This window comes from Hydractinia symbiolongicarpus, chromosome 2 (genome assembly GCF_029227915.1).
Source record: "Hydractinia symbiolongicarpus strain clone_291-10 chromosome 2, HSymV2.1, whole genome shotgun sequence".
In the NCBI taxonomy this organism is placed as follows: Eukaryota; Metazoa; Cnidaria; class Hydrozoa; order Anthoathecata; family Hydractiniidae; genus Hydractinia; species Hydractinia symbiolongicarpus.
This window is the reverse complement of record NC_079876.1, coordinates 12,319,617-12,341,785: the sequence shown is the minus strand read 5'-3', so window position 1 is coordinate 12,341,785 and position 22,169 is coordinate 12,319,617. Positions and strand designations below refer to the sequence as shown.

Below are 22,169 nucleotides of genomic sequence, written 5' to 3'. Positions count from 1 at the left end.
ATTTCCTCTTACATATATAGTAAGGGAACGTCGACTCCAGGCCCTCTCCTTTCTTATAGGCATCAACCCTACATAAGGGTCTGTCTAAACTAAAATAACTCTAGGGATCCTGCATTAGGGTCTGTCTAAACTAAGATAACTCTGGGGACGAAATTACATATATTTCAACCAAGTTGATTTTAACTTGCCTTTTAACCTTAGGAGTACCAGCGACGAGGATGACCAAACTACCTAAAACAGATAAATAAATAAGTTATTTAGAAATAATTAAATCATGGCATGAAAAGATAGCGTGCTTAATGTGTTGATATAACTCTACTATATGAGCTCCATATTATTGACTTGTCTCACGTGGCAATCTCTTAATTGTTATATTGCGTCATATCTTTGCAGGAGGTCTACAGGTAGAAGTCACATGTTGGAACGGAATCAACTGAAACTTTTTTTATTTAAGCACTCTTATACCCTTTTCCTTTTGTCTCGTTTTTGTTATATATTCCCCTTGCCTTTTTTCAATATCAGTAATAAAGTTTGTTTTGTGGGCTCATTTTTTAGTATCATAAGAAGCTTCCAGCCTCGAACTGGAATCATTACTTCTAGTTTCGTAGCAGTAAATAATTTTCTTTTTACTAATTAATTTTTAAAAAATTCTATAAAATATGATAAATTTTTTATAATATACTGACCAAACAGAAACAGAAATATAAGTACATCATTAATAAATTTAAAAATTTTAATTGGCATTCTGTGCGAAGTGCAACCCTGGCGCAGCACTTAATACTGTCGTCACCTCTTGCACGCCATCTTGTTATAACACGATGTAAAACATAAATCCAACCTCGCTTTCACGTCTCTCCTACGGAGATTTGAAGATGTGTTTGCGTTCAGCAGAAATACTTCGTTCGTGAAACAAAATACATTTTATTAACACAGAAAATCACATCCAGTGTGACGCATATCTTATGTATGACGTAGATGGAATTGCGTATTACATATATAGTACATGTTTCGTCGTGGTGTATGTATATTTTATTCACATTTGAGCTAACTTCTTTTTGAGAAAGTATCTACTTCTTTTTAAAACAGAGCTTTCAGTCTCACATTGTACAGTTGTTAACCTTACTCGCGCTGCTAAGAAGCGGAAAAATTTTCATCTGCTACTCTATTCCGCAAAGCCAACCTTCACCTAGCACTTAACAAGTCTGTGCAATTCCCTCAATAAGGAGATTGACTGCGTGTAAACAGTCCCAAAGAGCTATCTGGGAGTACAAAAACAAGGTCCATTCCACCTGTTAAAGACACATAAAGTTGTTTCAAAAAAGCAATAAATCTAAAACAAACACGTTACCAGTCGGCTGCCGTCAATTCAGCTTACTGACATGGTTAAAAGCAATAGTGTTGTTCTTTGAAGGCACAGTTAGTAGGGCGTTAAGAGGCTTGTCAACTGTTTACGCGTCCTCAACATTTCCAACGTTAATACAACATCTAAGATTTAGTTAGCATTTGATTTTAGTTTAGACTTTATTTATTTATTTACGCTGTTGTTGATATTTATATAAATAAAATCATCTTTACAAGATTTCATAAGGAATTTGAAAGAAGTATGTTTTGAAAAGTAGCAGAGGCAATACATCAAGACAAAAAGGTTGTGACCTCAGATCGTGCAGGAAATTACTTATTTATTAGACGAAAGTAGTAAGGAAGTTTAGGTATCGCTTTACCCAGGTCAAAGGTAAAATTGTCACATGACTTTTTTGCAGTTTCTTCCCAAATATGATGTCCTCCCAAACATGATGTCCTCCCAAACATGGTGTCCTCCTAAACATGGAGTCGTCCCAAATATGGCATATATATACCATGTTATATATATATAACATGGTATATATATATAAAGTTCATAAGAAGGATTTGCTACGATCCTTTTTTTTTCAGGATAAAATATTTAGCCCTGGGTACGAGGTTTATGCAAGCTTGTGTCATTAGTTTTTTGTCTATTTCTTTTTTTTTATATTTTTTATTTGTATTTTTTATTTATTCTATATCGGTTTTAAAGGATAGTAAAATTTTCCCTTTTGCTCGCTTACTAGAATGACTTTCTTTGTTATTGAATTGAGTAAACAAGGCATAATTCTTTCCATGCAGTGAAGCTTAAACAAGTAAATATTAATGTCCTCACATTACGGTTTACTTGCTAACTTTAAAATGTATACGTCATAAGATGACGTCTTTGCTGTATCTACCATTATATCATTTTCCGTACCCAATGGAAACAGTAAATTTAGTAGTTTCGAGTGAAGCAGTTTGAAAAGTTCATATGAAAAACACGAGTATTTAAACGTGTAATTTCTTTCATTTAGAAATAAAAAACGAGCTGCGCTGTTGATGCACCATTATGGCTTTTGCAACACAACTGATCAACTATTCAATGTCATCGGTGGAAACAACCACGACTACTTTGAACGAGACAACACCTTCTCCGCCGGAGAGCGACACTTTATTAAAGTACTTTACAGTTATCTTTTGCACGTTAATTTTTATTGTTGGAATTCTGGGTAATATTCTTGTCTTGCTTGTCTTTGGTTCTCGATGGTCCAAACTAAAAACGTGTGAAATGCTGATGGTGAGTTTAGCCTGTTCAGACTTGATTGGATCGATTATTGTGCCAGGAAAAATGTTGCTAGAGAATATGGAACATAGTTTTCACGCGATAGGGGACACTGGTTGCAAAATTGTATCGTTTTTATCGATGACGAGTATTACCGTGTCTGCTTTAACGTTAGTTGTTATATCGATTGATCGCTTTGTAATAGTAAGATGGCCACTACGTAAACGGCCCGAACTTTGCACGATAGTAACTGTAATCGTTGTTACGTGGTTGATTAGCAGTGGTGTTGGGTTCAGTTATTTTGTCGGCGACAGAATTCAACTTCATCACGACAAACCAATCGACATTCACGTCTGTCGAGATTTTGGTAGCGCAGAAACAAGAGAAAAACACATTTTTATTGCCCTATTTGCCCAGCTCTTTCTTCCGATTGTCTTGATTTCCATTATTTACCCATTGATAATAATAGAGTTGGGAAAGTCTGCAAGAAACGAGTTGTTCGTGCACCACCAACAAGCAATGCGACTGCGTATAAAACGCAATCGAAAAGCTGCGAATTTATTAATAACGATAATTATTGTGTTTTACGTTTGTGTTATTCCAATCAATGTCTTTTATCTCTTGTACATGTACGGTGACCACAAAATGAGTTTTCGTCTCACCATTCGCATTTTCACAATTCTGCAGACGATACAAATGGCAAACAACTGTGCTAATCCAATCATATACAGCAAGTTACACACGTCGTTTCGACGTACGACGTTGAAACTATTTTGTTCGTGTTGTATTCGACGAGTTCGAAATTACCGATGGGAAACATTTCGCAACACTTTAACAACTTCGTTTTCAGTCCGCAGTAAAAGATGGTCGCGCAGTAGCAGCGCGTCAAATCGAGATCTGCTGACGTCACGAAAGAGAAGTAATCCAGAAGATTTAAATCACAATAATAAAAGACAAGTCGACGTCAAACTTGCAGATTCATCGGCGACAAATGTAACCGCAGGTACTTATTATGGCGAGGAGCAATTTTCGATAAAAAATCATTCACCGACGTTTCCAAAGCAACTGAGCGACGATGACGATGAAGTCTTTCAATCGACGTCAATGATTCATAAACAAGACAACTTGAAACAACCGTTACTTAAAATGAATATAAACAAAAGTAGAAGCAGCGACAGAAGTGCGAAAGATGAGCTCATTCAAAATGGTGTCGAAAGTAGCGAGGAAGTATTCGTGCTTCAGGAACTCCCGAATAACGGCAGCACGATAAACGGAAACACCGAAGTTTATCGCACATAAGTCATACTTCTCCAGTGGACATAGTAAAATAACTTTTAATAACTATTAGTATATAAATATTACGACAGTTACAATTTTGAAAGTATGAATGAAAACAAAATTGACAAAATATTTCCTCGCGTTAATAACCCTTCGCAAATGACTTTGTGAGATGATTTTTTTTACGCAGAAGCTAATTTCATGATAAACGATTTCAAAATTAAGGTGCTATATTGGATTCTGGCGTGACGCAGTAATTTGTACTTCCGGTCTGGGGAACGAAAAAAAAGTGCTGGGATGTTGAGGCTTTTACGACTTCAATAGATTTCTGTCAGATCGTTTCATGTTTGTGTAGTATTGTAAAACCTCACTCAAGTCTTTTCGTAAATCTACCTCGATCAGGTTTCAATGCACGTTAAATTGCAAATATCTGACTATACAGAATCTTCTTATTTAAAGCATGTAAAAAATGTTTGTCTATGAATCTCTATAAATCTCTGTGATGTTATGAAATCTAGCCGTATCTCGATAAAAAAAATCAAGATGGCACCTCATTGAAGTGTCTGCTAAACGAATTTCTTTTCCGCTAACCGGCTTGTGTGGCAAGCAAGCAAGTTAGAGCAATGTTAATCGTATCTTTGACGGTAATGTAACATAGTTACAGTCCGAGGAGAGGAACAGCCAATCCTTAGGATGCATTTCCCAAGGACGTTAAAACTTCCTGTTACTTACTTACTTACTTTAAAGAATTTCAACAAAAAACAATCATACTAAAGAAAATACTATTTGATTTCAATGTAAAGTTACATAATGGTGGATATATAAATAACGCATCAAAGGAAAAAAACTCGTACAATGTGACGGTAACCTAACCTTATTACCAACCAATCATCAATCAATCAATGCCCTGCAAAGCCTTTTATAGTTCATAAAGCACAGTGAATAAAAAAAAATTATAACTCTAAGTGCTCAAAATATAAGATTTATTAAAAATACTAATTCTTGTAAATTTTTCGCAACTCCAAATTAAAGCTAGTTTTACACTATATAAAAATTAAACTTAACTAAAAAAAATGGACAAGTTTAAAACACAAGTTCGTAATGTTCACGAATGTTCTGGAGTCATTTCTATGACCGAATTGACGGTAGCCGAAGATTCATTCAAAAAAGGTGAAGACGGAATCAGAGAAAAATAATTTGTTGGTGAGAAAAAAATAAAAATATTACTAACGAAATTGTTAGCTATAAAAAGTCATCTACGGTGCCAAATTGTTATCTTTGAGCGCTGGCTCCAGGTTTCGGTAAACCAAGTCTTTTATACAACGGCCATTTATAAAAATATTTGTGTTCCGTTCCTTCTTCCCATTCATCGAATAACTAAATAAATAAAATATAATAAATAGATAAAAAATAAAATAAAAAATAAATAAAAATAATAACTACATAAAAATAATAAATAATTAAAAAAAAGTTAATAAAAAAATAAAAAAAAATAAATAAATAGATAAAAGTAACAAATAGATAAAAATAAAATGGAGATAGACGTGTTTAAATGGGAATCAGATTTGGAAAGCTTTTAAGTGTGACACATCATTATCAAACAATACAATTCGAATTTTTAAGTCTTTCCCAACGCCCAGTTTGAATGGTAAATTCCTGTTTTAAAAAACCCCCTGTACAAGCGTTTTAGTAATTTCGTCTTTATTGGTAGCGAGGTTAAGCATAGAAAATTAAATGAGACTGTACAAAAGACAGATGAGCACGTTTTTGAGTCTACAAGTTAGAGTCGAATAACTGTTCTTTGACACAGAATTCTTCGCTACCGGACTTTACTGCCTCTGTTCCCAGATAGAAAATACTTAGCATTTACAAAAACTCGTACTTATCCACTAATATCGAACATTTATATTTTCGAACATATTATTCAATTTCATGTATATTACTTTACATACCCTGGTCACCCATTTCGTGTTTGTTTCTTTCCTTACTCTCGCGTCTTGGCGTTGCTTCTCCTCAAGCTAGAAATTCAAATATTATGTCGGTCAGATAGGCCGTGGATCCGATACAACAAAAGATGCAAACAGAGTCGCAGGTGGCGTTATAATAAGATCGACACGTGTTAAATGGCGTTCTTATGAGAGACACATGTTACATGGCGTTATTGCGAAGTGGACACGTACTCCATGGCGTTATTATGATATGGGCGTGTTTTGAATGGTGTTGCCATTGGATCACATAGCGTGGACATGGGACAACATATATTACATGGCGTTATCATGAAATGAACAGATGCAACATGGCGTTATAACAAGATAGATGCGTGTTACTTGGCGTTACCATGGGATGGACACGTGTTAAATGGAAGTTTTAACTTACCTTATGTTTCGAAGCACTGGCGTTTTCGATCAGATTCTTTTGCAAGCTAACTGTTACATCTTTCCATAACCTAAAAAAAGCAAAGAAAATCGTTTATGTGTTTGTGAATCTCCAAAGCGGAAATACGTGCGCAGCAACAGTAGATAAAACATAATTTTTGATCGTTTGATGGTAAGGAAGTGACAGGTATTTGTTTTTGCCGTGTACAACCATGCTCATTACCGCATAGTTGTTCTAAGCACTACTTGTTCTGAGCAATCCAGTCTAACAGCACCGAACGCTCCATCAGAGAGTGCAAAACAGTTTAACAGCTTTAACAATAAAATCGTAATTACCTTCTAGATTCAAACTCTTCTTGTTGGCCAACCACTTTCACTTTCTTTTTGATGATTGACATGTTGAACGTATCAACAAACACTTCAGGTTCCTGCAGAAAAATACAAACACATAAAGAAAAAAAGCATTGACTATAATCAAACTTTAAGAGTTTATCATATTTTTTGTCTCGATGTTTGATTAAACACTTTTGGTCTGATACTATTATTATAAACTAGTCGTTAACCCGTGAAAAATCCACGGGGTCGCCCGTCCTGTATATACCGCATTTCGTATGTCTCGCTACTTGAGGTGCCATCTTGCGCAGAGACAGACAAAATACGGCTATTATTATTGAGACTAGCTGTTAACCAGGGGAAAAATTCACGGGGTCGCCCGTCCTTTAAATTAACCCGTTGCAACAAAGTGGACAGAAAAATATCGCATTTGGTATTGATGCGCATTTTAAAAATTTCGTGTTTCGGGACGCGGCTTTCGCGGACACACATACACAATACGGCTATTATTAAAGAGATTATTATAGAGACTTGGTTGTTAGCTGTTTGGCTATCAAAATCAGTTTGATCACTAAAAACTAATGTGACTTTTTCCAAATGTTTAAATGAACTTTGAGTAGTCGTGGCTGGTTACGTTGTTTAACAAAAAGTAAAAATAAAATATCGACATACAATTTAATTTTGTAAAAAATCCGCACATTGCAGTGACCTTTCCACTCGGTCCAATGTTCTCCAGGCCCAACAAATAGGTTGTAAAAATGGAGGGGTCAATACAGTGACGAATGCAACACCGTGGTTGGAGATGGCTTAAAAAATTTTTGAATTATAAGAGATTGGCTTAAACACTATGCTAATGTGTTAAAATGAAGAAAATAGTGTTTTAAAAGCAATAATTAGCTAAAATAGGGAGGTCATAGCTTCCCTTTCTCCCTCGTCTCCCCGAACCACCCCTGATTTCATCGGCCGTTATATACACGGCCGGTGAAAGTAGCCATCATTAGAAACAAATATATCGTACCTTTTTGTTTGCGTATTTCGCATACATAATTCCATTCCATTCTCCATACACAGACATAAATGCTTTCTTCTGGTTGGGTGCACTGTGAAATAAATTGAGTCAAACCTATATCACCAAACATTTCCACATAAGTATAATGTAATACTCCAAAGTTTTGTGATAAGACAGAAGGCGGCACATATCCAAGCAAAGTGACTTCACAGAAGTCTGTATACTTTAAAAGAAGTACTGACAATTTATAGCAGTCATCACTTACAATACTTCAGCTGTTACTCGATTCTTCTTTCCTCCATAAAATGGCTAAAAGAAAAGTAACAAAAACATAAGGTGTAAAAAGACTGAAAATGCCCAGTTTGTTTTCTTAGTATTAATTAGATGGTACCTTTGTAAGGAAGTCTATTTGTACGGAATAACCACTTTTTGGACATTGAATTTCTGTCTTGCCACCAAGCTCAACCCATGGTACAGTGAGAATAGATCTACGAGAAATACGTTAAGTCAGTAGAAATAATGTCTTGTACAGGATGCTTGATGTGCAAACAAAGCAGGTCATGTGACATACACAAACATCCTTCAGTAGACAAAATGTGGACAATATGTACACAAATAAATGTCGAGCATCTAGTCGCGCAATGGTTTTGGTTAAGAATGTTAGTTCTAGCAACCACAGATCAATTATACTCACTACAGTACTAACTTAAACATTATCACACACACTAAACCCACTCGCTTGTTCTGATCATATTTCTGAACAGGTTGAAAAATCATTGACTAAAAAACATTATTTCAGTCCATATGCCAGTTTGCTAACTTTATTAGCAATGAAACGCCTTTAAAATATATATTTTAAAAGAAGAGGTACATGATCCCGAATTTCTTACTGATAAAAAAAACATTTATCACTGATTGGACAGCAATCACAGAATCTTAATTAAAACTATTTTTTAGGAATATCTCAAAAATAATTGTAAAACTGCCACAATGACTAAAAGTACACACCTTCCATATGCGTTCGGAAATGTAACAATGTATTCTTCATCGTGATCAGAAACAAACAAATGCGCTACAAACAAAACAAAAATTTACAGAAAAAACAAGGGGCGTAAGTGATGGGAAAAGATGGGAGGAAGGGGGGAGAGGGGGGAAGGGGGTCGATCATCCCCTCTCACTCCCTCCTCAAAAAAATATCACACAGAAAAAAAGTCTATTTTAGACATAATTATTATAACATTTTAAACATAATTGTTCGCTTTCGTTATTTTTTCACTCAAAATTTTAGAAACCCAAGTAAAAACAAAGAGTGTTTGCTTTATCTTGGCTTTTAATTGCACCTTCTATGATAGTATACCTTGGAATTTTTTTATTGGGCACATAAAGTGATGTGTGGTCGGATTACAATGCATGAAAAAGGAGCTGTTATATCAAAGAAACTTATTTTATTATCTTCAAAATATAATATATAAGATGAGTTGCTAGAAAACAGGTCTGCCCGCTTGACAATACGAAATCTAAAATGTGATTGGTTGCTTTTCAAACCCTGAAAATTAATTATAAACCAATCAGAGCACTGAATTTAATTAAAATGTTGGCCAAGTTGATTTAATGGGAACCTTCTTTATATGCCAGTATCTCAGCAACATTGGATCAGAACAAACATTTTATATAAAAAGTAATATGACTTACCAGTTCCATACATATGGACACCGATTGATAATCCAAGAAATTTTGATTTGGTCCAAATATGAGAGTTGAAACAGACGCGCTTATTTTCACATTCGGCATAAAACGCTGATACTAAGATAAATAGAAGAAGAAGATTAACATAACGTCCCTTTGTACTCATGAGACTGTATGGAATTAGTTTTATGCATACGAAAAAATAGAGAGAGCATTCGTTTTCAGCAGGTTAGCTGTAATGAAAATGGCGTTCATCGTACAAAGTCATCCCTTGAAAAAAACATTTACACATGTGCCATGTGTGTATCCCTGACAATTCAGGCTCTATACAAGTCTCGTCTTTTTTTGTTACGTCACACAAAAATAAAGCCAAATTTTTAATACAGCAATATTGTTTATAGTTGTTTTAAAAAATCAGTCAAGAAAACCTACTTATCAGAGGTCAAATATAATGCGAAAGAAACTTTTGCGAGTTAAAAATATCATGGAATCAAGGAAAACAACTTTCGCAAATAGCCCGACATAAGTTTTAAAAATGATATTCCAATTGTTTCTTGCAAATAATTTAAAACATTTTTTGCAAGAATTAACTTTTACGAGTAGGCATAGGTGTTGAATTTTACAAGTTCAAAAAGGTCTTGAGAAAGCATGCATTAACGTAAAAAGACATTATTTCAAACGATTCAACAAGTTGGTCAACAATTATTACTTGAAACCTGAAACAGGATTAATTAAACAGAATTTTTTATCTCAAAAAAAAAAATTAAGAAAATATCAGAATTTATTAGAATTGATTATTTGCGAATAGACCATTTCAATATAATTTGAGGGAAAAACTTTTGCAACTAAGTCTTTTAAATATTTTTTGCAGTGCATAGCTTTCAAGATTTTAGGCAAAAATACCAAAATCGAGAGATTTTCTTTCTTTAAAATAGCCTCCAGGTGAATAGTTACTACATACTAGGTGGGTGATGAGAAACTTGCTCTGCTACAAAGGTGACATCATCTTTTGTGGCCCATGGTATAGGACCATCTGTTGACAAATGTTCCTAATAAAAATATTACATCATTTAAAATAACTCAAATGCTACGTTTATCCTTCCACACAAGCACTGCAGCCTGGTACCTAGTTTATTATTGGTAGCATGTAGGTGAAACAGTCTGAATAAAAATTTAATTTTTACAGAATTTCTTGTAACAATTTCGAAAAAAAACTTTCGCTCGTAAGGAAAAACTGTTCGCACTTGCCAAAAACACATTTTTATTAACATGCCATACTGCAATGTAAGATTGCTTCGTTTCTGATTCAATGATAGTTAATTCAAACTTACCGGAGTTTTGCGTTTACTCTGATCATCAGTTAAATTAAAAAAACATTGAAACGTTTCGCCAAGAATAGGATTGTAAGGTTTCTTTGCTACTGAACCCTAAAAAATATACAACTTAAAGATTTATAATAGTTTAACAAAAATATCTCAGTTTTCATTGAAAAAAAACACAGCAAAAAACGCAGGCACGTCACTTTTCACAAAACACACTTGAAAAATAGACCTCACACTAGCAACTAACAGTGGTCTTTACAACTTTTAAATGGTACTTTAACGATACCTTACGACCGGCATGGAATGATGAAAGATACCATCGTAGAACTTGAATCATACGATCACCCGGATCTGCCAAATCAGGAACACTAAACATGTTAAAACCATATCCTTAGAAGGAATTTCCAAATTAAAAAAAAAGAGGATGCTAAATGTCACATCGATGTTTAGATTTTGTCCTAATAATCTGACACTCACTTACCCTTTGAACAAATCAGGATGGGCATAAAAATCAGCATACATTTCAAGCAGTGACCGACGCTCCAAAATGAAAGTGGGTAGTGTAACCTTAAAAAAAATGTTGTGTAATTTTGAGAAATATTTTTATTTTCTGATCAATTTTTGAATATTCTGCATAAAGCTAAAAAACATAAATTGACAATTCTATGATGTTTTAACAATGTTTCCCACCTATGGTGGAGTGTGCACTTGCAAACTGTTGCACAATAAAACTTTCTAAATAAGGAGCAAGAAATTCTGTACTGCATTTTATACAATACAATTAAAAAAAATGGTAAAAAGACTTTTCCTTTTTTAAGTATTTATACTGCTTGGATTTTAACCATTTCTTGAAAAAAATTTAAGGCTCAATTTCCCCTACAGTAAACAAAGAAATTTATAATAGCTGTACATTAATCGTTTTATTAAACCTGCACTTGTTTAATGAAATACTTATTATACGAAACATGTTAAAACAACAAATATAATCAACATTCAAGTGACAATTTACGCACAGAACGTGATTACTTCAATGTAAATCTAAAAGACTAACCTTGGTTAAATCCATCCCTATTCTGACTTGCGAAAGTAAATGAGTAATGACAGAGCCATGTTGTTGCATGTCATCACCTGCATGAAAATGATGATGTGAAAAACACCTGTAAGGAGTTAGAATTTGCACCACACAATTACAATCACCAGATATAGGTGCATAATCAAGATGAACGTAAAAAGAATAAGATTTTCAGCACAAAAATACTTGGTTATGAAGTGAGCAGACTTGCAAAAGAGAAAATCAAGATTTTTCTTAGACTACTATGGCCTAACAAATAAATGCAATGATGACAACAATGCACAAGTAGTTGTGTGATTACATATAATATTATCTTTAACTTACTTTCTTCATCATCAGTATTTTGATCATCTTTATCAAATTCATCAGATTCTAAATCCAAATGTTTAAGACATTACAATATAATACCTTTGCATGATAGGTAATTGGCATTAAGGAAAATTGTGGTTACCTGTTGAAATTGAATCAGGTGATTGTCTAAAATAGATTTAAAGAAAACAATCTTAAATACACATATGCAAAAAAATTATAAAGTCCATGTTATTTATTTGTACAAATTATTTTTTTACTTTGTTGGCAATGTAGACCAGTGTCTGTTGTATTAAAAGCACATGTAAACAAAAAAAATTTTTTCAACATTAAGTACAACAGCACAACGTTAATTTAAAAAACTTAAAAAAGAGACAAAAAGACTTCATAAAACAAGATGGTGGCAAAGTTAATGTTGTTGTCTTCTTGCAGTGAGTTAAGTTAGACTTTGTTCTTGGTTGCAAAGCATAAACAAAGTGCTAAAAAGAAGAGGCTATTTTGAAATATTTATCTGGGCACTTTATTGTTTACATTTGAACACTAGTATTATATCCTGAACTCCTAGACTTTGTATTGTGTTACGATTCGCACATTTCGGTATCCCTTTGGCTTTAGCACATGTTGGAACTTGATATATTTTGCTACACAAAACACCTAAAACACTTGAAATACGACATTTTAAAATTCCAAGAAAAGCTGCAAATATCTTAAAGAGCCTCTTCACTACAGAGAATTACTGCATTGAACTTTATAAATGTATTACTAACAATAATGAAAAGTACCTTATTTCTTTCTGATTTTCTATACTTTTTTCCTCTTCATCTGTTTTCTCTTCTTGTTCTATCAAATTTAAATCAATTAAATCGTTATCAGATGTTTTTGTTTTAGAGTATAATTGCTCTTCTTCCAATTTTAAACTATTTTCTATATCTTCAACAGTTATCTCACTAAACTGTTCATTCGCATCATAAAACTCGTCAATGTCTTCTTCATCGCTACTCGTGTAAGAACTAATAGGAACAATAGCAGGAGCATAATTAGTGTCAGAGTGTTCAAGGTTTATGTAATTTAATTCTTGTGCGTGTTTATTACATTCTTCCAATGCTTGTTTTTCTGTTTTTGTTATCTGATTTTCACTTTCTGTTGCCTCACAAGCCACTTCAACATTATCTGTGCCACTACTGCTTCGAGATTTGACTGAGCGAGTTGGAGAACAACTGATATCACTACTATTTTGTTCCAATGACTTTTCACTTAAGTCAGAAGACTTTTGTTGGAGTGGAGGTTTTGTTGTCTTGTTAAGGTGTGGTGAAGATACAACTGGAACGGGTACCTTTTTAGCAAGAGATATCTAAATAAAAACAACAAACATATAAAATTATTTTGGTACAGGTTTTTTCATTCACAAAGCTGATGTGTTAACTAGGACGACATGCAAAGAACATACAAGACTGCAGTACAATACTTCATCATAACAGCATCCTAACAAATAAGCAAGAGAGGAAGTAAAATAGTACCTTTGCGTCATGTAGAAGTTCAATGGTTTGACCCATAGTTTCAATCATTTGCTAAAAAAAATACTACTTTTTCCATTTCTATCATTTTTATCATTAAAATGTCAAAAAACTATGTAAAGAAATTGTTGACTTACAGTTAGAGAGTCCTTTAACATCATTGAACGCTAAAATAAAAAACAGACTTTTATGAAAACAAAAAAAAAACTGGTTTACTTAACTTGCTCAACATACCTCTGATTTTGAATTGTTTGAGTGATTAATCTGAGATTCAAGTTGCTAAATTAAACATAGAAACACATAACAATTATGGAGTATGGAACACACTTATCTTTTGTTTGTATAATTCTATTGTGGCCACATGTACCTCGTGAAAAACCTTCATAAACAAAAAATAACATCAGAATAGATTTATTACCTTAACTTGTCGCGTTAAAATGCGGAAATAAGCTTCTGCTTCTTGCATGCGACGATTTAATTCCTCTTCAGTTGGAATTGAATAAACTCCAGATGAACCAATTAAGCCGCCATTTGTGTGGCTTGTTATGGTTTCTTCTAAACATTTTACCCATTGTGTCCGCTCTTCAGCATCACGTGCTAAAAATAAATATTTCATCATAAACATCTAACAATTACTGATTAGTATTATAGACTGCATTTCCTGCCACACAATATTTTAATCTTGCATTGAGAACAATGGTCATGCCCGATCATTGCCATACATAAAAAAAATGTGAATAACAGACCACAGAAGTCAATGAACTCTGTAAAGGAATTATAAACTAAAAATTGGTAAAACTTTTAAAAAAAATATGGTTGAAAGTAACTCAGTTTTAGACATTTTTGATAAGGCTTGTAAGCAGTCTAGGCTGAAGTGATGGGACTGGGTTGAAACAGCCAGATATTTAGCATAGTGGAAGCAATGAGCAATAAGTCTAGAGTCACAAGACCTGCAAGCTTTTCAAAAAAAACAACAGTTTTTGGTCTAATTAAAATGACTGCCATGTGTTGAAGAAAATTTTGTTCACAATTTTGTATTATTGTTTAACTATTGTTTACAACTACCACTTGTGATCTGATTAGGTAATTTTTATTTGTTTTAATTAACTGATCTCCTGAAATAATAAATAGCCAATGTTATTTTAATCCATCCCTGTTGATAACAACTGTAGCTATGAAAGTGTAGCCTGGAATAGTATGTAAAATCCATTAGAAATTTCTTGCAAAAGCTTTTCGATATATTCATATCATTGTCAGTATCAATAAAATGTTATAATTATATATAGACATTTATTAAAAAAACTAAACAATGAGTGAAATTTTGAAAAGTATTTGTTATGTCTAATAGATTTTACATTATAATTCTCTGGCATATTTTTTATCATTAATAAACTACTTGTTTATGACAAAAAAAATCTATAATACCCACCTTGAAAATGAAATGTTCTGTGGTCACAAGTTATAGTGAATGTGCTGTCATCTTCATCATTTATTCCTATTTTTCCACCCTTAATAAAATACAGAAATTCTTGTTTAAGAATTAACAATAAATGAACGTTTACACGGTTTAAAATAAAATGCTATCTCTGCTAAATCTCAAAAATTTACAGAAACTAAAATTGCAGTGAGAACAATTCGAAAATCAGAATTAAGATTTCCAAAGACAGTCTTAAAATTAAAAATAATGTCATGTCATGGAAGGTGTTTGGTCAAATTTACTTTAAATAACTGTGCCCACACAAGTGCATACATGTGTACATGCATAATGTTCATATTATATACTAAAATCTATTTTCTTAAAACTTCTGGCGATAAATAACAAAAATAAAAAGCTACCTTCAGTCTTAAGCAACCTCGTCTGGCTCCTCTCATCATCTTGTCTTTTGACTAAAATTGGTTAAACATAAATTTAAAAAAAAAAACAAGAGTTAGTGGGTTTGAGTTTCAGGTTAAAATAAACAAGATTTAAAAATTTTATTTGAGATATATTAATATATATATTAATGTGTTACACTAGTGGCATATACTTACTGTATATCATAATGGTGCTAAAATCTAGGTTAGTTTTTCTATAAGCAGCGTCATAAACGATAATTACCCTAAATAATTGCGTTATTTAGGGTAATTATCAAATATCAGGTCCTAATACAACATTGCAACACTAATTTTTAATGTGAACATTGAGACTTTACTCTACCAGGAATGCATCACCAGCAAGGCAAAGGAAAGCCACAATAGGGAGGAATAAATAGGAATATTTAGGATGAAGAAGATAGCTAAAAATCTTGTACCCTAACCTTTATTTCTTAGAGTGTCATAATTATTATGCACAGAATAATTCAGTTAAAAATTAATATATCTCCAATTAGGCAACAAGCAAGTCTTAGCTACCCACAACAAGCCTCAAATGCATCACTTAGTTCAACCGCATATTTACAAGAATACACCATATAGAAAATTGCAGCAGTTTATTTTTTCCACTTTATTAGAGTTAGTTTAAGTTAATGCAACTTCTCGGTGTATGCAATTAAATTTTTTGCAAAAAAAATGTCAAAAGTTGGACCTGGCCCGTCAATTGACAGAGAAGTATGTAAAAGATATGGGTTGCCAGGTTTAAAAATGGTCCATCCTGCCTATAAACAGGCTGTGTTATAAGTTGGGTCAGAATATAAATTTATGTTAAAAAATCTTGAAGCTGCCTGATCAGCACTGTTTCAAGCATCTCCAAAATCATTTAGCACAAATTCATATTCTGCAAGCCAATTGTGAACAGGTAGGGCTGCTCATTTTACAACAAAAAAGCTCGGGAGCGTTCTGGGCGAGTCTGCCGTTTTAAAAAACTCCCAATTTTGCTGGATAAAGTCCAAATCCATTTTAACAATTAAAGAAAAACATATTTTTAAATTGTATATAGCAAAAAAACATCATTGCTTTATATTAGAACCCCACAGGAACTTACTAATGTCAGAAAAACACAAAGTTTATGTCAACATAACTTTGACGAAAAACATATATAATGTCAGATATACTGTGATAGTATCAAGAGCAAACTTTGTTGAAAATATTTATTAAATAAATTCACAGAAGTATATGTAATAATTCTATAATTAGCTACCTTTTTTGTGAGTCAACAATATTTGAAAGACCTGTTTTACATTTTGGGAATAGTTCTGGGGAGTTATTAACAAAAAAAGCGAATTTTATTCAAATAGTTACCCAAACTCACCATTGTTCTGCCCAGATTGCGAACTGCCCAGATTGCGACATTTTAATCGTTTTTCTAGTTTTCCCAATCTACCTTGGGTGGCACAAGCCCATGCCGAGGAGCAGTAGTGGAAATATGGCATGACAAGTGCATTAATTAAAAGGTTTTTTGTGTGAGGTGTTAAACAGGATGCAATGGTTCTAATTTTAGAATATTTAATTAGTATTTTTCTATTTATGTCATTAATGTGCTTTTCCCATTGCATTTTTTGATCAAATGTTACCCCAAGATATTTAACTTTTTCGCTCCTCTTCAAAGGAATACCCATATAGTTGATAGTTTTGTTCTCAACTTTTTTTAACTGGCTGTGGTTGCCGAAAAAGATTGTTTCAGTTTTGTCCGTATTAATAGTCATTTTGTTATTATTCAGCCAGAGGTCGACTTGCGAAAGTTCTAACTCGACCTGGGAGACAAGGGTATCCAAGTTTTTATGAGACAAAATAATTATTGTATCATCTGCATATAGATGGTGGTAGTTTGAATTGATGACAGATTTTAAGTCATCAATATACAAAAGAAAGAGCAGGGGCCCCAACACAGATCCCTGCGGCACCCCAAAAGCGTCTTCATGAAGCAGATCTGATCCTGTGTCGTTTACAAGAGTCAGCTGCATTCGGCCCGTTAAGTAGGACTCGAACCAGTCAAAGGCAGCATCTCTGATGCCAAAACACCATAGTTTTTTTAACAAAATTTTATGATCAACAGTGTCAAAAGCTTTTTTAAGGTCAATGAGCACAGCACAAACAAAGTTATGTTGGTCGAGCTCAGTAAGAATAAAATCAGAGACATCGACTACTGCAGTTTCTGTGGAAAAGAGTTTTCGAAATCCGGACTGTCTGTCATTCAGGAAGTTGTGCTCAGAAATAAAATGAGACATTTGCTCATGCACTAACTTTTCAAAAATTTTCATAGGAATTGGCAAAATGGAGATAGGCCGATAATTAGTAGGATCTGTTTTATTGCCACTTTTAAAAATAGGCGAGACCCTTTTAGTCTTCCAACATTTAGGTACATAACCAGTAAATAAAGATTTGTTGAAAAGACTTGATAAATAAATACTTAAAACTGACGAACCTGCTTTTAGCAGTCGTGAACCAATTCCGTCCAAGCCTGTAGCTTTATTAAGTTTTAGTGAACTAATTATTTTTTCGACACTTTTGGTCTCAATACGAGCCCACCGAAAATCGTGTCCGCTAACAGGTGGATTAACATTAGTAGTGTCAGAAGAAAATTTAGAGGCTAGTTTGGCACCAACACTGACAAAAAATGAATTGAATGTGTTGGAAATTTCTTTTGGGTGAGAAGTTTCTGTACCATCGTTTTGGACTACTCGTTTTATCGAGGTAGTATTGCCTGACTTATCAGGAACCAGTTTTTTTAGGGTTTTCCAAAGTTGTTTTGGCCGTTTTTGAAAGTCCTGCAAAACGTCATTATAGTACTCGTTTTTGAGTCGATTTTTGAGACCTATTACCTGGTTCCTTTTTTGTTTGAAAGCTTCCCAGTCTATGATGGATTTTGTTTTTGATGCTTTCCGTTTCAAGAAGTCTCTTTCTTTGATGGCTATTATTAATTCATCAGTGACCCATGCCTCAACACGGCCAGAAAATCTATGTGTTTTGAAAGGGGCATGTTTGTCAGCCACTGTTTTGACATTTTTATTCAGTTTCTCACATGCTTCATCAAGGTCATCATAATTATTAAAATATGACCAGTCTAAATTCCTGAGGTCCTTCAGAAAAGCCTCTTTACTGAAGTTCTTGTAGCTACGAACCTTGCATGTTTTAGGTTCAAATTTTGGCCTTTTGAATTTTCTGATCACATAAACTAAATTGTGATCACTGATGCCTAAATCCATGACACCAGTTTTAGAAATACAAGAACTGTTAGAAAGTATAAAGTCTATAAGAGTGCTACTATTTTCAGTAACACGAGTTGGCTCCGTAATATGTTGTTTTAGGAAAAGAGTGGAGCATAATTCCTTTATTTTGGAGGAAAGGGCATATTTTGAAAGCATGTTACAGTTAAAATCTCCCAAGATAAAAACTTCTTTTTCTTTTGGGAGCTTGTTAAAACACTGTTTAAAATAAGTACACAGGTTTTCGGTACTCTGCAAATCACTACCTCCAGGTGGCCTGTAAACCCCACACACGTAAATAGGTTTAGTTTTTTTCAGGCACACTTTCACCCATAGTGATTCAACATTTTCGAAGTAAAGGTGTTTCAAAAGGTGGCTATCCAAGTTTTCATTAACAAAAATTAGAACACCCCCACCTCGTCTATTCCGATCATTCCTATAACAAACATAGCCATCAATTTTAACGTCATTGTCAGTGATGGTGTCATCAATTTTGGTTTCACAGATGGAGAATACATCAAGTTTTGTTTGATGTAGCAGAAGTTTAACATAGTCTAGTTTGGATGACAGACCATTAATGTTGAGATGGGCCATTTTTAAGCCCTTCCCATTTCTGATTGCCTCAAAATCAAAGTTTTCATCAATAGTAATATTGATGTTGTCCGGAATTTCGTCACCAAATGACTCCTCATTAGCAAAGGGCAAATTACGAGAAAGACAGGGACTGCAAACGAAAAACAGTTTATCTTCAGGAGTCTTCATAAATTGTTGATATTTTTTATCAGAAATACGCTCACATTTTTTATGAGCCCATAATCCACACTTGTCACAAGAAAGTGCTTTGTGTGTTTTTGCCACAGGTTTTAAGCATGAAGAACAGGGATACTTAACAGGACCTGGGTTGAGGCAGATGTCCCCTGACAAGAGGATTAAAAAATAGAAATACTTGTGCCTGCTTGGCTTAAGTTTTGATAAAGCCATTAATTTTAATTGGAGAGTGAGCTGGCTTTCAGAAACTCTATTGCAGGCATCAAGTGAAGAGATAGAAAAGAAACTCCTATCTAGTCGACTCATTTTGTTGTTGTTGTATGCATGGCCCAATTATGTTTTTTTGCCCTGATTATGTTGTGGTGTCCAGATTAAGAACGCTGATATAATGGCTGGCGAGGCAGGTTGTGATTGGCATTTTCTTCAAACTTTTGTGAATGAAACAATGATGAATTAATGTCACAGAATGATGGATTTCTCTGCAAGATAGAACACTAATGAAAACTAGGCATGGCGAAAAAAAAAGTCTCAACGTAACTTTTCTCTGCAAGATAACACACCATTAAAAACTAGGCATAGCGAAAAAGAAGTCTCATTGTAAATTACGAATCCCCAAATTTAGTTCTATTATGTTCATTCTATAAGTGAGAAATAATATATAAAAACATGAGCAGACCTGCTCCGATTATGTTCGTTCTATAAGTAAGAAATAATATAAAAATGTTGTACATAAGCCGGCCTGCCCTGATTAATTCGTTCTATAAGTCCCAATTAATATTTTTAACTGTTGTACATAAGTGCCAAATAATATAAAATGTGTCGTACATAAGCCTGCCTGCCCTGATTATGTTCATTTTATAGGTGCCAAATAATATTTTTTAACTGCCATATATAAGCCGACCTGTCCTGATTATGCAGGCCTATCAATAAGGGGGGGGCATTGCTCTTGCTCACGCAAAGGCTTGCCCAATTCTGGGAAATGAGAAACTAGCTGAGCCATTAATTGCTCCCCCAATTACACAAAAAGTTTTTTTGGCTGAGCAATATTAACTCATCTTACATAGAAATCAGTACTTTCTTTCTTATTATTTGATTGATTGCAGACAAAATAACCAAAACAAATATATAAAAGGTAAAAAATAGGAAGAAAAAATAGGAAGATAAGATAATAAGATTTTGTAATAAAATATGTGTTTATAAACTTATTCTATTTATTCCGATTGTTCACCCAGTCTAAAATATTGTAAGCCGGATGTCAAAAATATTTGGTGTTAGAGTCACCTGACCTATTTTTTGATCAAAATTTTTGATATACTGAGTCAGAAAAGCTAGAATGACAAAAAAATATTATACGATTGTTGTCTCCCGACAGCCATTACCCACCATTATTATTGTGCATCGCTTTAAAATGCAGAAAAGGTCCTGAAAACTAATTGCAAAAGGCATGCAAAAACTCCATTTAAACGAAGTGCCCAAGTTATCATTAAATATCGGTGGTTTAATGGCGCGCGTTGATGGCTAGATGGTTGGATACAATCTTAAAATTTTTGAATTATCATTCGCCAACCGACCGACGCTATTTTTGGTGCCCAAATGAATGTAACACCAAATATTTGTGACGGTTGCCTAACCGTTGTGGGAGAGTGATTTATTTCTTAGGTGTTATTTTGTTATTGATAGGGCTTGATTATGTTTCCCTGATTATTTATTTTCTGCCCTGTTAATAAACGGGGCAAGCTGCCGTATATAATCCGGGCAGCGTTTATAATCTGGGCAAAACACCCTCATACATGTGGGCATTTTCAGCTAATCGCCCACACCCTTGTCTCATTTTCACCACTTTGAAGAGAGTAATTTAGTAATATTGAAAGTTTCGCACAAAATAAATAATTTAGTCTTAACCAGTACAAATAATTTGAGTTGATTTTAATAAACATTTTTTTGTCACTGATGAAGCTTTAAAAACTGTTGCAATTTTTCTTCCACACAAACCCAAACAAGTGTTTTGGGAAACCTTTGGAGTAGTATCTATATAATAGCCTAGTTAGATTACAAATCATCTAGGTAGGTGTTTACCTGACTGTACAATTATCATCACACCACGCACACCACACAAAAAGAGCAGGCTAGCTACCTCCTGCTGGCTGATGATATACAAGGTTGATCTTACCGTGTAGTACGACAAAAGACCAGTAAATTCATCAAGAACAAACCAACGATATTGCCAACCTTGAACAACATTTGTCCACTTGGTAAGCGGCCCTTCCATTTTTACAGCCATGTTGGTTTGGTTAAGAGAATGATAAAAATTTGGGCGACATCACTGCTATGCTGCCATGTTGAATGGTACGATGTTCTTTTAATCTGTGGAAAAAAGACGTAAACTTTCTAGCAGGACAGTACTTTGCCTAACGGCCGCTGTTCTTTTTGTGGAGATAAGGCCGGTTTTCCACTAGACGGATTATTCCGTGCGTGGAGGGACCATTGAACTTTCTATCGATTTTTTTTACCAAATAACTAACAAATTGTATTACCATATACCTACAATGGCCCTTATGGCTCACTTCTTTTCTTACTAAATTGCCAGGGCCGCTAGCGCTTACTTGACGGCTAAATAAGACCCTGGGACGAGGTTGCGTATGTATGTATCCCAAATATCGATCTAACAGTCGCAACACTTTAACGAACTCTGTGATAAACGTTAAAGTTTCCACTTCAAATCATTTCATCAATTGGTGATTTTTTTAATTGCAGTTGCAAATTTAACATTCAATACGT

The 22,169-nt window shown here is 33.9% G+C and overlaps 2 protein-coding genes across 2 annotated transcripts; one reads left to right on the top strand and one right to left on the bottom strand.

Moving 5' to 3' along the window:
- The first annotated feature begins 2,331 nt into the window (after positions 1–2,331).
- LOC130629460 (prolactin-releasing peptide receptor-like) lies at positions 2,332–4,013 on the top strand. Its single transcript, XM_057442671.1, has one exon. It carries the CDS (start codon positions 2,393–2,395, stop codon positions 3,902–3,904), a length of 1,512 nt encoding a protein of 503 aa, XP_057298654.1. The 5' UTR covers positions 2,332–2,392; the 3' UTR covers positions 3,905–4,013.
- A 640-nt stretch (positions 4,014–4,653) lies between these two features.
- Positions 4,654–21,784, bottom strand: LOC130629458 (oxysterol-binding protein-related protein 9-like). Its single transcript, XM_057442668.1, has 24 exons — positions 21,562–21,784; positions 15,340–15,390; positions 14,933–15,011; positions 13,922–14,100; positions 13,738–13,782; positions 13,641–13,670; positions 13,507–13,557; positions 12,772–13,340; positions 12,132–12,157; positions 12,005–12,052; positions 11,660–11,736; positions 11,090–11,175; positions 10,895–10,976; positions 10,618–10,713; positions 10,248–10,335; positions 9,293–9,403; positions 8,609–8,672; positions 7,992–8,088; positions 7,866–7,909; positions 7,610–7,691; positions 6,595–6,686; positions 6,260–6,329; positions 5,836–5,901; positions 4,654–5,260 (listed from the first exon to the last, which is right to left on the bottom strand). Exons 1-24 carry the CDS (start codon positions 21,670–21,672, stop codon positions 5,156–5,158), a joined length of 2,349 nt encoding a protein of 782 aa, XP_057298651.1. The 5' UTR covers positions 21,673–21,784; the 3' UTR covers positions 4,654–5,155.
- Between the last annotated feature and the right edge of the window lie 385 nt (positions 21,785–22,169).

Excerpts from the sequence above, each read along its gene's own strand:
- LOC130629460 (XM_057442671.1), top strand. The coding sequence starts at position 2,393 with ATGGCTTTTGCAACACAACTGATCAACTATTCAATGTCATCGGTGGAA.
- LOC130629458 (XM_057442668.1), bottom strand. The coding sequence starts at position 21,672 with ATGGCTGTAAAAATGGAAGGGCCGCTTACCAAGTGGACAAATGTTGTT. Across the intron at positions 13,671-13,737 it reads CAAACAATTCAAAATCAGAG|CGTTCAATGATGTTAAAGGA; the intron begins GTATGTTGAGCA and ends TTTTTATTTTAG. Across the intron at positions 7,692-7,865 it reads CGAGTAACAGCTGAAGTATT|TGCACCCAACCAGAAGAAAG; the intron begins GTAAGTGATGAC and ends TTTATTTCACAG.